The sequence below is a fragment of the Panthera pardus genome, unplaced genomic scaffold (genome assembly GCF_024362965.1).
Source record: "Panthera pardus isolate Hobbes unplaced genomic scaffold, ASM2436296v1 HiC_scaffold_6, whole genome shotgun sequence".
Taxonomy (NCBI): Eukaryota; Metazoa; Chordata; class Mammalia; order Carnivora; family Felidae; genus Panthera; species Panthera pardus.
This window is the reverse complement of record NW_026526991.1, coordinates 31,097,873-31,113,795: the sequence shown is the minus strand read 5'-3', so window position 1 is coordinate 31,113,795 and position 15,923 is coordinate 31,097,873. Positions and strand designations below refer to the sequence as shown.

At 41.7% G+C, this 15,923-nt stretch overlaps 1 protein-coding gene across 5 annotated transcripts in view; it reads right to left on the bottom strand.

Moving 5' to 3' along the window:
- Positions 1-15,551, bottom strand: part of KITLG (KIT ligand) — an 85,559-nt gene extending 70,008 nt beyond the window's left edge. The window contains exon 1 of one of the 5 annotated variants that reach the window (XM_053896052.1): positions 15,042-15,551. Coding sequence is in view for 1 of the 5 variants with exons in the window: in XM_019446392.2 (XP_019301937.1) it covers positions 15,042-15,056 (15 nt within the window). In the remaining 4 variants the exon portion in view is untranslated. The remainder of the gene's footprint in view (positions 1-15,041) is intronic. The other 4 variants (XM_019446394.2, XM_019446391.2, XM_019446390.2 and 1 more) reach the window with 4 other exon arrangements.
- Between the last annotated feature and the right edge of the window lie 372 nt (positions 15,552-15,923).

The following is a 15,923-nucleotide window of genomic DNA, read 5'->3' as shown; positions in this document are numbered from 1 at the left end:
TTGAACAACGTACGTTTGTGTGGGCCAGTGTTATCTGCATGGTTATACGTACTTCTTACTGATACCAATGCAGAATAGTACTATTCTAAAGTGATCTTCTTACCTCCTAACTAAATCACTCTCCTTAGTGCCAACCCATATATCAACTGAGGTCAGCAGGCATAAAAATGATAAATACCCAGATCCAAGTTTAGAATGCGGCATCTGATCAGAGTTTGGTTCGGAAAATCTTTACCAAGATTCTGGTGCTGGGCCACTAACTTGAGATACCAACATGAGGCAATTTAGACAGGCAGACAGGTAAGAAGATAATTTCAGTACATTGTTTTCATTCTATGATTTTTTGCTTTGGTTTTGTTTTGTTTTGTTTGAGAGTGAGATAGCATGAGTGGGGGAGGGGCAGAGAGAGACAGAGAGAGAATCCCAAGCGGGCTTTGCACTATTGGTGCAGAGCCCGACGTGGGGCTCCAACTCATGAATCGTGAGATCATGACCTGAATGGAAATCAAGAGTCGGACATTTAAACGACTGAGACAACAGGGTGCTCCTATGTGATTTTTTTTTTTTTTTTTAATGCTACGGAAGCACAGGGTAGATCCGGGGAGTACGGATGAAGAATAAGAGCAAACAAACATCACAGAGGCCTTCTTGGAAGAGGAAGTAACTCAGAGGATGGAGAAGGGCTGACAGGGCCAGAAGACCAATCTGGTGTGCTAGGTGCATCACTACACCTTTATTACAGTGTCAGATGACACCATAATAAAATTTACCACTCAGGGAGCAGAGGAAATAAGCAACAGCCAACAGAGAACCCTGTATAGTGTGCTGAGGGTTTGGACTTTATCCTGCGGATAATGAAAAGGCAGGGGAGGATTTTAAACCAGGATAGTTACACAGTGAGACTCCCTCTAATCACTCTAGATTGTGTGCACTAGACTCTTTCAAACTACAGAAATCACCATTTGTTTTGTTGGATAATGAAATGGACACCCTTGGAAAGACTAAAACATCAAGACCACATAACCGTATTCAGGACATGGATCTCCTGTGTGGGCAAATTCTTGTTCTGACATTCCTGCAGAACCCTTCAAATGTCAGGACACAAATTTTTGGGAAGAGATGCAAAACTAAGCTCCCTTGTACTCCAACTCTCCTCCTAGACCACTAACAAAAATAATATGTGACGATGTTCCATCCCATTCTCCTTTGGGTCTGAAAATAACGGACTTATACTTTTTTCCCCCCTTACCATTTAAAAGAAATTTCGCTTCTTGGTTTCACAGTCTTGGTTCATTTTTTTTTGTTGTTGTTAAATCTACTCTGAACTGAACCCAAAAATCACATCGTACATTTCTAGGTTGGTAATTTAATCACTGAGGTAGCAATGGTAAGAGATTCAGTCAAGAAACCTCTAGAAAGGCTCTTTAGATTATACAATGTCAGGAAACAGGAGCTGTTTTCTTTCACAAGTGCTTTGAACCAGTCAGCACTCCATCAAAAGGAACACAACAGTTTAATGTTCCGTCAAAGAATGGAATGCTTGTTTACCTGAAGTAACAGACTGATAAAAGTAGCTTGTTTGATTGATACAAACTTACTTGAAGATTAACCTGGACAATCAAGCCCTCACACTCTAAACACAATTACCTTCAGGAAAATAGAACCTGAATTCACAAGGAAAACACTACCATATTATTGATCCCTACACACTTATTAAATTTAGTACTTGCAAAATAATTAAGTCAAGTTAAAAAAACTTAAAAAAGCTTTGAAAGCAAAAACACACTTTGCTTAAAAGCACCTAGAATTTATTGCAGGTACTGGCTCATTTAATCATGACAACCACCTGAGGAATTAGAACTGTTGTAAACCTCGTTTTACAAATCAGAAAAATCAGAATATTGTGACTCAAGGTCATCCTTCTGAAGAGATGACTCCAGATTTAGGAATCTCCAAAGCTATCAATATATACTACACATAAGGTTGTTTGAGGCTCATTTTTGGAAGACATTAATACAAAGCATTTGTATATTTAGAAAGTTTGAATTTTTTAATCACTCAAGAGTTAGAATAACATGACCTAGACCCCTGAGTGGAACAGCATGGTCTACAGAGCACTCACTGCTCAATTATCTTCTCTCTCTCTCTCTCTCTCTCTCTCTCTCTCTCTCTCTCACACACACACACACACACACACACACACACACACACAGCTTGTGAGGTAGCCAAGACGTATGTCAGCATCCTTAGTTACAAAGGAGGATGTGGATCCTGAGCCAGACCCCTTACTCATCTCCAATTACCATACACAATCCCATTTCCCACATCACCCATAACCTCTGCCTTTTAACAACAACAGATTTTAAATTATTATAGCCATCACACAAATGGAACAAACCCACAGAGTACACAGTCTGGCATATACTGATCTTATCTTTGCTGGTAAAATATAGCCCCAAAGATTAGAGATACCACTTATCAAACATCGGTTTCGCATCAGCCAACTTCCATAGATTATGTCATTTAATCTTCGTATTCTTCCAATTGTGTACTATTACCTATATTAACCCATTATACACATGAGAACATCAAGGCCTAGAGAAAGAATGTTAACAACATGCACACGGTCTTGGTGAGTAACAGAGCTAGGACTTGGGCCTCCTTCTAACCCCAAAGTCCATTCTCCTTCAAGTGTCTTTGAGGCCAATGAGTCAAGCACTTTCCACAAACATATAATTTTGTGTTTAACAGTATAGTAGGAAAATATGTGTTAAGCCTGACAATTATTTTTTATAGTAGTGTAATTCCATGAGTGACAATCACAAAGCAGGTACATAGGATACTCTTTCTCGGTTAAAAAAAAAAGGGGGGGAAACAAGGAAAAGAAGGGGGGGTGGAGGGAGGAAAAGGGAGGAAAGAGGAAGAAAGGGAAGAAAGCCTCTAAGTATTCTTATTTTATTTTATGGAGGAGGAAATTTGGGGCACCTGCTTGGCTCAGTCGGTTAAGCGTCCGACTTCAGCTCAGGTCATGATCTCGCGGTTTGTGAGTTCGAGCCCTACGTCAGGCTCTGTGCTGACAGCTCGGAGCCTGGAGCCTGCTTGGGATTCTGTGTCTCCCTCTCTCTCTGCCCCTCCCCTGCTTATGCTCTCTATCAAAAATAAATAAAATGTAAAAAAAAAAAATTTTTAAATGGAGGAGGAAATTCCAGGTAAGAAAAGGTTAAGCAGAGTTAAATAACTTGTATAAGATCCCTTGGCAAGCTGGAGTCAAGAGCTGGAGGGAAGGCCTAGGTCCTCTAGCGCAAACGCTCTTCCCATTCTCCCTGGACAGGTGGCTGTATTTCTGCTGATGCTGAAAATGACTTCTCCTTCTGGACGGGGAAAAGTAGGAAACCACTCACCAATTCAGGGGAAGGACTCCTACTCCGTGCCTCCAGCTCCAAGCACAGAGTTTAGGAATAGAGACTCTGGTTCTGAACTGGCTGGTTCGTGAAGCAGCTCTACCTCGGATTAGCTCTGTGGCCTTGGGCACACGACAGAAAGAAGTAATTGCTCCTAGGTAAACTATCTTGCGATTATAAATCATGCACATTTAGCCCTTTTTCAGTTTTTGTTAAAGTAGGGAATGAAAACAATCAAATTATTCAGGACTAAAGGGAGTCTGAAGCCTGAGTTATCTGGGTGAACTGCTTCAACTCTCCCTTTCATTCTGACAGTCGAGACCTGACAATTAAAGTCACTTTAAGACAGAAGTCATTGACACTGATAAACTTACCACGTCTTTAATGCTCACGATAACAGCAAACATGTATTATTGCCAATGTGCCAGGCACTGGATTAAGGGCTTTTTGTGGATTTCATGTAATCTTCATTACCACCCTGGGTAAATGCACTATTGGTCCCCTTGTTTGGCAGATGGGGAAACTGAGGCTCAAGATGATGTGCTTAGCCAACCAAAGTAGGCCATCTATTTGGTGTCTGTTTGGTTCATCACACCCCTGTTCTGTTCCCTTCACCTGTACTCAAATGATTCCTTCTAGTTAACACTTTCATTTCCAATAAAGTGCTGCTAGGTTACATACTGATGCTGCTGATAAAGGTATTGTGACTGTCATTTATTTAAACAATCCTAACATCAATGCAGAAAATAAATTTTTACTACTCCTGCACTTGGGCAAAGAATGACAATGCAAAGGTCACAACTTAAATGGCTGGTAGTTTTAAAAGCCAGACATAATAAGCATAAGGGCATTATTATGAAATAGTTTTCTAGTATCATCAGAGCCACTTAAAACTGTCTTCAAAAATAGCACGAAAGAAGGTCAGAGCAAATTGATTAAAGTAATCCCTGAAGCCTCCCTGTTCCTCCAAGAAGTTTTTGAAACACAATTTTAAAATATTTTAAAATTTCCCTCTGCCAAAAAAACCCCACAAAAAAACAAAAACAAAAACAATTTTCTTTGAAAGACACCAAGGATTTGGCAGTACTTCTTAATTCTGTAAGTAAAAGGCATTTTTACAGTTTCTAAGGGGGCCTCCCTTATAACAGATGAGGGATGCATCTGATGGCTAAGGAGATGGGGGCGGGGGCTGGGGGTGGGGGGAGAGGCTGGGGACCAAGCCCAGGCTCCTGTTGGCCTTCACAACTATTTATACTCCTGGGTCAAAAGCAGCAGGTCACTTAAGCAGAAACTCAGCCCCACCTGCTCTCAGTCTTGCCCACATTAGATTAAAAGGCATAATCTACACACACACACACACACACACACACACACACACACAAGTCCTCTGGACCACATGTGTGTATACATACTTAAAATACAGGTGCATTCTACTGCAGCGGTTAGGAGGAATCTAGTCTTTGTAATTAAACAGGCTTGTCTTGCAAACCAAGGTCTTCCACTTACTTGTATTTTTTTCCTCTTAATCTTGGGAAAATTTTCTTAATCTCTCTGAACTTTAGTTTCCTTGTTTTTACAAAAAAACATCACTATCTCCTTAAATTTTCTCTCCCTGCCCCAAGAATCCAATGAGATCCACCTGTGCAGTTTGTGGCACGGTGCCTCATCCACGGTACATAATCAACACTATTAACTTACTAACTAGTCTTACTTCCATATTCTATTAGCTGCTGTCTCTCTTCTTAACCAGCTTGTCTTTTGGCCTATTTATACAACTGTTTCCTTTCTAAGAAAGGGGAGGAAGGTAAAAGATAAAATTGGGGGGGGGGGAATTTTGCTGAATTTGCTAAGAGTACTTGAGTATTAAAGAAGGTAGATGATAGGGGCACCTGGGTGGCTCAGTCGGTTAAGCGTCCGACTTCAGCTCAGGTCATGATCTCGCGGTCCGTGAGTTCGAGCCCCGCGTCGGGCTCTGGGCTGATGGCTCAGAGTCTGGTGCCTGCTTCTGATTCTGTGTCTCCCTCTCTCTCTGCCCCTCCCCCGTTCATGCTCTGTCTCTCTCGGTCTCAAAAATAAATAAAACGTTAAAAAAAAAAAAGAAGGTAGATGATATATAAAAAAGGTAGTTAAGGAATTAATCTGTAAGGATTATTGTAATTCATTTATTCATTCAAGCCCTATAGCCAAAACCAGGTATTGCTAATAATGAATTTATTTCTTATAGAATGTGGGTTTGCTGTAATGTTCTGTGATTCACTATTCTAGCAGAGAATCAGAAGATTATTTAGTAAGTACAAGTCACTGTGCCCTTAGACATGATCTCACTTAATCATTACCTCTTCAGTAGTATAATAGGCAGTTATTTTAAAATTGGGAAAGTAAAGTTCAGAGAGAAACACTAAAAGTCATATAAATAATAAGTGGCAGAACCAATAACAATCTGAGCTATAACTCAATCCAATGTTTTCTATTTTCTTGCATGGTCTCCAGTTTTGGTTAGTAAATTATATTGCATATATACTGAAAATTAATGCTGTAAATGGTGAACAGAGTAACCCTTCCAATCATCAACCAAACACATGTGTTTGTATAATAGACTCAATATAGTAGTTAAAATTTGCCTTCTGTTAAAAAAAACAAAAAAAAATTCTTAAAAATATATCAGTACCTAACAACCTGAATCAGGTATCTATTCATTCCACAACATTTGATATGTATTTATTAAGCATCTAGTATAAACCACTCGGTTAGGGAACTAGAATCACGCAATTTTTGTTGTTCAAATTAGTATCACTGGCAGCTGTTTTAATATCTGAATTGCAATTGTTTTTGGATTCAATGTTCCTATAACAGAATATGCATCTTTGAGGTACTGAATTAGCCTCACGAATGCACTGTGGTTGTGCCAACTAAACATCTTTGGGTGTTAGTGTTGGCAATCAACACTTGGAGTTGGCAGAGAAAAGACCTTATCTTAATTTCCTCATCTGTGAAATGGGATTTGGAAAAAAAAAACAACAACAAACAGCACCTACCTCCCAGAAGAAAAATTCTATGAATTAATTAATCTTGGATCAGTGTTCTACTAAGTGTCATTTTGGCATGATCTTAGTATCAGGATGATTTGATTTTATAAAAAACAATGATGGCAGCTATTTAAAATGGCTACACATTTAAATGTCAAACATTTAACACTTAACTACAGTAAATTTCCTTTTTATTTTCCCCCAAGATGAATCATTTATGTGTGACATTTGTACAGAGGTACAAACAATGGTCAAATCAGTTTGGGATTTAAAAGCGCATAGAATTGTTCAGAAGTAAAAAAGATCTAAGTTTCAAATGGGAGAAGAAAAGCCCACTTTCTGAATGTTGTTAAGACACAGCACTATGGCCATGGAACATTATAGACAAACACGTACTAAAGTTTAAAAACGATTTTCCTGGGCAGGGGTTAAGAAATAAAAAGTTTTAAAAATGAAAAAAACAAGCCTGTTACAATTGTTGTGAAGACAAAGATTATATAAACCCTATTTTGCAGCTCTGTGCTTTTCTACATAGAATTTATTTCATCTAATATTAAACACATTATGCTAATAACCTCCTATTCATTTTTCATGAATGTTTTCTAGCTCCTCTTTTATCCTTGGCATTTTGGTGTCCACTTTGGACCACCTGGAGGCTGAAAACACCAGCCAACTCCCCTGTACTGTGATAATTTATCTAACAAACAATAGAATAACATATGTTAGGCCTCTGCATAATGGAACACATCAGAGATGTCTGGGCAGGGCCAGATAAATAAAGCAGTTTTCTAAAATCACCAGAAGATCCCAACTAAAGCAATCACAGGAGGTTTTAGTTGGTCATGAAAAACGTAAATCCCTAATGTGTTGACTGTTTCAGAAGCGTTAAATTGCAGGTTTACACAGAACCATAAATAATGATGTGTGACTGCCAAGGTTTGTTTCGCAATCCTTGGGTTTTCAAAATCACATTTCATATGAAACCTCTCCACCCTGCTCCCCATCTGAAGTTCTGCAGTGAATATAAATTTTGAGAGCCATCCGTATGGACAGCACATCCCAGGAGGGGGTTCAAGACCTTTATAACACAACCCGCTTTCTCTGCAACACTCTTCTTGGAAATCAAGGAATCTGTGTTTTCACAAGGCAGTTGCCTGGGAGGGCTTTAGAAAGGGACCCCAAGGAAACAGTGGAAAACTCAGCAGAAGAGAGACCCTCACAATAGACAGCTACTATTAAATTGTCATTTCTATCAGTGCCCTGGTTTACAACCATTCAAATGCGTGCATTAAGGAGAAACAAGCCAATTAGGAGAGGAGTTGTGGTCCTGGAGTTTAGTCAAGGCACTTCAATGGAAAGGTCATTGGCTTCAGAGATTTTATGTCAAGGTGAAAAAGAGGCGAAAGTTCTCAGCACCCACAGGGCTTTTGTTCAGAAGATAAACTTCTGTTCCTCAAAGAGCAACAGCATGTGTATAGTATACAAGACAAACACAAGGCCCTGCTCTGGGCTGTGCTCTTTCCTCCCAGGTCCACAGGGGAGGCCTATTATGCAGTGGGGATGCCCTTTCCTCAAAGATGAAACAGAGGGAGGCTTGCTCTTTCAAGTGAGCACTGATGGTGGGTTTGCTCTTGCTCTCGCCCTTTACGCCCTTTTCCATGGGAGCAAGGCATTCTTTGCAAGGCAACTGCGGGATTTTTGAGCTGCCATCTATGCACCAGGAACACAGAAAAGGCACCCTAACTGCCCCTGTTAAGACCACATTCTAATCCACGGTATTCAAGGCCTCAAGGCAACCTGCAAAGTCAAGTACTGAATTCCTGCATCCAGGTAACTGCTAGTTTAACTGTCTGGATCACTCAATTTTGACTTTGTTTTCATGGGTAGCACATTTGACTCTGCGGGCGTTTTGAGAAGAGCATTACCATCATTGTCTCGGCTCTATTTTCTGAGGCATCCACGTTCTCTCGCTGGAGGAGAGGTCCAACTGACCTTTGACTAAGAATGTGGTCAACAAGAAGAATAGGAGAATTCATGCCAACAATAAGAAAAAAAGGCAGCCATGGCTTCTGACTGCTAAGGAAAACCGACTGCCTGTTACTGGGCTTGCCCCAACTCTCAGCTAGTATCAGTCCTTAAGGAAAGCTAAGGAAAGGAGATAGGTGAGAGGTGTTCCAGAAACTGAGACCACATTAGAACTGCAAAAAAGCCAGGGCAAGGAGAGACTCTGCCACTCCAAGTGTCCTATGTGTTATCCGCAGGAAAGGTCTCTTCCCTGCGGCAAAAGGGTTATTCCCTCTTTTTTCCAGCTTCAGTGCCTCCAGCTACAGGTCTCCACTTCATGATCTTCTCAGGATTAACTCTGAGTGAGATGCACAGATACTACTACCACTCAGAGACTTGCCCGTGACTTGCCCATGATTTGCCAATGACTTGCCCCTGACTTGCCCAAGACTTGCCCAAGACTACTAAGATTCAGTGATGGGCAGTGGAACAAGCGTGAACATTGGACCCATTCCTCTGATTCTGCCCTCTCAATGCTCCTTCTACTCCACTCCCTGCACACAGATGTGGGGGGCTGCAGAGGCAGCAAAGAGAAGCAAATAAATACTGGGAGGCCTTCATTACCTTTTGTAAATTTACCTCTTCTGGCTGTCTGACCTTGCCTTAGGATTCTTCTTCACTTGGAGAATTTAAAGATTAGAAGCGAAAAAAAAAAAACCTCGTCAACTGTGGATATTGCTAAAACAGGAAAAGTGTAAATACCATTATTATTATTATAGAGAAATTGCATGTAGTAGGTGAAATGGCTAAAAGTAGAACAGTCTATACTTAAACCTTCATTTCTCCCCATTGGCTAGTTCATAATCATAAACCAATGGTTATAATTTGTATTCACACCAAACCAAAGCAATGGTTACATAAATCTCAGAATCAAAGCTCAAAAGTCATGTGGTTCAAACCTTTATTTTACTAGGATCTTAGAAATAGAGAATTTTAGAACTAGAAGGCACTTAGAAATCACCTAGTCCTGGGCACCTGGGTGGCTTAGTCGGTTAAGCCTCTGACTCTTGATTTCATCTCAGATCATCATCTCTTGGTTCATGGGTTTGAGCCCCGTATCCTGCTCTGCACTGACAGTGTGGAGCCTCCTTGGGATTCTCAGCCTTTCCCTCTCTGCCCCCCCCCCCATGCTCATGCTTTCGCTCTCAAAACAAAAAATAAAAATAAATAAACTTAAAAACAAATCACCTAGTCCTACTTTCTCACTTTACAGTTGAGGAAACCAAGGTTCAAAGAGACTAAAATACCTTCCCAAAGCCATACAACTTCTATCTGGGCTAATAAGAGAACTCTATCCCCTAATATCCAAGTCAATGTGGCAGCCTAGAAACATAGTAAAATGTAGCCAAAAGAGAAAGAGAACTACATAAAGAACAGTCTTTCTTTAGATGACACACATTGTGATTTTAAAAAAAGAACCATGAGACCTAATTATAAGAAAATCACCACCCCCGCCCATCTCCTTTTTTTTCTGCGCAGAAGGAAATAGGTAGAGATGAAATGACAGTTTCTCAATCTCCTGGCCCTTGCAAACAGTTTTTAGTATACCCATAATTAAGTGAAAAGGCAAAAACATCTTGTTGCATCTACAAATTAGTAAGGGTATAGTCAATGGTTTCTATGAGACAAAGTCTACACAAAATAACTGAAAACAGCATTTATTATAAAAGCATCCCAGTGTTCCCTCCATTTGTTTTATAAATTGGTCTAACTACGCAGGTGACAAACACCAAAAAAGGGTCTCCTGCAGCTGCTCATGATTCATGTAGTAGAAAACAAAGATAAAAGATCATTCCTCAGATTTATATCCAAATGCTTTACACCCTTATTTACAAAAGGGAACATTAAGGTAATCGAGAAAAGGGGGAGGGGGAAGTCTCACAAACTTGCATAATGGGAAAAAAAAAAAAAAAGTCACTGCATGTTGCCCGGTAAAGACATTCTGCAGAAATGAATGCATGGCCTCCCTCAGGAGAGCAAGTGCAAGAAAGAACATCAAGGATAGGAAGCTGACCAAGTATATTCAGTCTACAGTAAACTCTCAGAATCTTACCAGGGGAACTCAGAAAGTAAGTGAAATATGGATATGAATCAGATATGGTAATAATACTTCCAGTTTCTATTTTTATTTTCAATTCTAATTCCCTCATTCAGGTTTACCTTTAAAAGAAACAATTTATTTTTATTTTTTTTAATGTTTATGGCTTTACTCTTGGGAAAGAGAGAGGAGAGAGAGAGAACGCACAGCAGAAGAGGGACAGAGAGGGAGACACAGAATCTAAAGCAGGCTCCAGGCTCTGAACTGTCAGCTCAGAGCCCAACACGGGCGGGGCTCGAACTCACAGACTGCAAGATCGTGCCCTGGGCTGAAGTTGGATGCTTAACCGACTGAGCCACCCAGGTAGCCCTAAAGAAAAATTCCAAAGAATTTAACATCTCTCATGCCACATAGAGCCTCTGTCTTCACACATTCCTATTTGAGGTGTATTAATTACAGTCTATAAAAATATAACCATGTATAATGAGAGGCACTGAATCCACAGATCCAAATTTATAAAATTTTCGTCTGTCTGCTTTGTTGGATAAGCATCATTTAGCTGCAATAGCCAGTTTTTCTTTGGTTTTTAAGTTGCCAGCAAGGCAATTCTCTTCTGGGGGATAATAAATTCTGACTGTAACTATAGGAAGTCACAGTACTGGGATAAAGACCTATATAAAATTTTGTTTAGCCCTTTACAATGATCAGGAAAAGAATCTTTATAACTAGTTTATCATCATACAGATTATAAAACAGAAATCCTAAGAAGTTTAACCATTTGCCTAAAGTCATTTGTCTTACCAGTGGTAAAACAGAAATCAGAGTTTAAGTCTTCAAAAGCAAGATCCTAGGATCTTTCCATTATAGTTGAGGCACTCCCCAGACATGGATGGAGAAGGCACATGCAGTGGGGTTCAATGGACCACGCAATAAAATATCCTCCAATATTTAGACCAGCTATTTGGGCAGGGATTTTTTTTTTTCTCCAATGTTATTTATGGTGATGGAAGAATTTCAACCACTTATCATTAAAGAAAAAATGTAACTCACAATTGCTATCTTCAAATCAGTAGTTAGACATAAAATTTAGCAATTTTAATTGGTTTGGCTCAGGCCTTCAGATTTCCATATGGTTTCTTTCCTTGTTTTATATTAAATGTAATTGACTTAGCACTTGACTTTTAAAGTCTTGGCAGAATCTATCAATTAAAAGCTATCTAAATTAGAATTATTCAAAGCACGCAATCCAAATTGAGCGATTTTAAAGACAAAATTTTAAAATGCTCTCTTCATAAATGCTATTTTCTATAAACTTGCATTAGCACCCAGATGCAAACTTCATACAAACAAAAGAGGATTATTTTTTTTGGAATAACATAAGCTAACAAGAATTCTATTTGTTTCTTTTCAGAGAACTAACATGTGCCTAAAATGGCCTTTCTACACTGTTTGCAAGATGAATTTTTCCTATGTTACGATTTCTAAAACTGACAGCAGTCATAAAAACTCTCACAAACCATCTCAAAACTAAAATACAAGTACAACATCGATAAACATGGGACCAGGCCCATTAAACTGACAGCACTCTTCTAATTGGTCTTACCAAATATGCTGCACAATTGTTATTCAATATACCAGTATAACAGAGCATTACGTTGAAAAAAAATGATTACACATTGAAATAGATGTTCTTTCTCAGCCAGAGCCACCATTCTCTTCAGAAACTGTAAAAACCACACAAATACAATCAGAAATAGGAAAAATGCAAAGTGCATTCATTTCTATAGGCTGATTGAATTTGTTACAATTGTTCCTAAGGACTACTGCCCGTGTAATTATTTTCCAAATACTAAAGTCTTATCACACATGCTAAATGACAGAATAATTTATCAAACCCCAAGTGGTTGTTGATGGAATTTCCACACTTATTTGGTGTGAGTGAAAAGCCAGAATGCCTGGTGTCCCTGGGATTCTTGGAGAGCTTGTAATTCAAGTTAAAACTATTACAATTAATAAGTTATCATTTTAGGTATTGGGTAATGGAAACATATAGAACCATATGCCTTAGAACTCTGGTATCGAGATGCCATCTTTATAAATGATCATTTAAACTGTTAAGCATTAATAGATATTCCTCCCTGGCAAGAACATTAGATGACCTTACATCTATGGTATCTATTAGACATCTATTAGATGACCTTACAGAACAAATGACCTTACATATTAATGTCTAATTTCCTTATACTATTCTCCATCCTCATACAGTTGCACAGAAAACTTCTAACTTTTGGATTAGGAAATTTAACAATATGAAGGAGAATCTAACTCCCCTCCCCCATTTCCACGGATTATTTTATCGATTTCCTGCTATTTCCAAGTGTCTTCTTTTTTAGTGGCAAGAATGTGGAATTGCTAGAAGTATCCTTAAAGGAAACCTTGAAGGTCATCAAATCCCTGGCAATGAATGCCTTCATTCAACAAAGGGCACTGCCCTCCTTTGCCTGCAAACCCTTTAACATCAGCAAGATCCCCAGAGGGCTTGCACTTTAACTTGGTTGGAGCAGGTCACATTTCTAAAATATTTAGCCCTCTCAAATGTCCCTGGTCGGCAGCACTGAGTCACTGACGCCGCAGCGTTTCAGCCTAGATCGACCTCTTTCAGGTTTTCAATGGAATTATTCCATGTAATCCGATTTACACAGCCATTTAATCAAAGTGAGAAAGGAGATTACAGAGCTCACGTTTGTTTTGCAAAGCAAGGGTGCAAGGATCATCAATCCTACTGACTCTCAAAGTGACAGGATAGTACATCGTCTCCCTTTGGAGTGTTGGTCATTAACCTGATCTGTCTCCTGTGTTGTTTAAATAGGAAAGTTTAGGCTTTTTTTTTTTCTTTCTGAACTAGAAGGTAACGGTTTCTCCACCAGATCCCACCACTACTATCCACCTGAAGAGATGCTACTATAACAAGGAATTGGTCCTCACCCCCCCCCCGCCCCCCCCCCACCGCCCTTACATTCCACAAAGCAGAAGGCTTGTACAAGTCAAATAATTACATTATAACTTTTGTTGTCAGTCTTTAACATTTGCATTTCAACATCACAGTGTGCAGATCTCAGGTGTGGCGGCGTTCAATGCTCTGCCTATGAACCTGCTTTCGAGAGGAACCCGCGCTCCGCTTAGTCTTGGGCGGCTGCCCTGGAGACTGCACAAACCTCCTTTCTGCCAGGCAGCATCCCTTCCCCCCGCCCCCTGCCGACCTTTCCACACCTGTGCACTAAGCTCAATTCTTCCTACTTCCTTCTGAATGTGTACATTTCCCAGGCCTACATATCAATTTAAAGTAGGATACAAAGCAACTCATTCAGTAAAGCATTTTCTGCTCACGGATGCCTTCATTCTAAACTGACGATGTGGACACATTCTCAATTTCCTTTTTTCCCCACCACTTCCACCCCTTGGACACATTTCAGATAGTGCAGTCTCTGAGAGATCCTCTTGGGGGTGAAAGGGCAGTTTTACCCAACTCGCGGCAGTTACGCAGATAGATTCCTAAGGGGAGAAGTGAGAAGAGGTAAGAACCATAATGCAGAACGAACTGTGGGTGGGAGTACCTCGGCAGTCCTTTCCAAACGATAAGTCAAATATTTGCTTCAAGGGAAAAAAAAAAAAAAGTCTAATTGTACCCCTGGGCGGTGCTTTACCCACAGTGTTTATGTATAATGCACAACTGAGCAGCACTGGGAATTACCTCAATAACTATCATTAGAGGTGCCTATTAAAAACAAAACAAACGAACAACAAAAAAAAAACCCCTTCTCCTCTTTAATGGAAGAAGGTGGGTGCAGTGTGGTGGTATTACCCCATCTGTGGCTCTCTGGAAACTCACCCAGAGCCGCAAACCTGGCAAACGCCTCGCAGAGCGAAGTTTCCCGGGCTGGCCGGGCAGGGCAGGTTCTCCGCCCCGCCGAGCGCAGCTGCTAAGGAGCTCCCGTTGGCTTCGCTCCCGCGGCTGCACCCGAGTCCACACGAGCCCCACGCCCACTTGGGGGGCTGCACAAAAACCTGGGTTCGAGAGCGAGCGTGGTGCGCTGGGAGCTGTTTTGCAATCTCCCGGAATCCACGGGAAAACATCTCCCGTGCAAAGAAATGCCTTCTCGTTATAACTTAAAAAAACAAAAAACAAAAAACAAAACCCTCTCCGGCCAAAGAGCAGATCCTTCCATTTTACAGGAACTGCGGTTCCCGACTGACAGCTCCAAACTTAACGGCTGCGGCTCCAAACTTGACACCAGCTCTCTCTCATCGCTCCCACTCCTCCTCTCTCTGGCTCACCCGGCCACAGCCGCTCGGACGCGCACGCCACGCCCGCCTCCCTCGCACCCTCCTGGCTCGTGCGGCGGGCAGAGCCCCACTCGCCCCGGCAGCCGGTGCCGAGACAAGCCGGCCTCCCGCGAGCTCCGGGCGCGATTTCCTGGGAGACCCGGCGAGCTCCCGGCGCGCCCTACTCACTTGTGTCTTCTTCATAAGGAAAGGCAGCGCTGTGATCCAGTCCAGGCAGCGGTATGGCGACTCCGTTTAGATGTTCTGGAGCTCCAGCATATTGCACGAGCAGCGGCTGCAGATAGTCCACGCATTGGGTAGCCCGAGCGCAGCGTCCTCTCCCCGGCCCGTGCTTTCCCGCAGCGCTCCCAGTCCCGGCGCAAGGCGGCGAGTGAAGCCCCGGCCGGCGCGCCGCCAGCACTTTTATACAGGTCCCTCCCGCCTGCTCCGGACACGCCTCCTTCCCTTCCGGAGCCCCGGGGAAGCAAGACGGGGCAGGGGCGCGGCGGGGAGACCCGGGAGGGAGGCCGGAGCGCAGCGAATGCCCCCGAAGTTGAACAGGCAAGGCGCTTCCCCTGGCGTGGCAGCCGCGGGCGCACACCAAAGGGAAGCCGTGAGGGCGCTTCCCTCCGCGAGCTTAACAACCTGCAGCCGCCGCTCGCGCCGCGTGCCTGGCGCGGCGAGTCCCAGCTCGGCCTCTCTGCTCCGCCGGGGCTCACCTGGCACCGCCTGGGGGTAGACGCGCGCTGGAGAGAGCTGGGAGGCCCCCCTTTTACACAGACGGTTCAAGAGGAGTTCGCTGGGTGCCTAGCAAAGAATTCACCCCCCTCCCCGCCCCGCCTCGCCTTAGGGAAATTTAAAAAAAAGCTTAATTGGGATCTGTAGCAGGCCATTGTCTTACCTTCTATTTGCTTTAACAATTTCTTCAGTGAATGAATGAATATTTATAATTAAAAAAAATTTGTTGACTCAGGGTTAAGTATTGCTAAGGGAGATGCTATTTTCAGGATGGTTTGCTGTTGTTTCTTTAGAAATCAAAAAATAAACATAAGAAAATAAATTAACATTAAA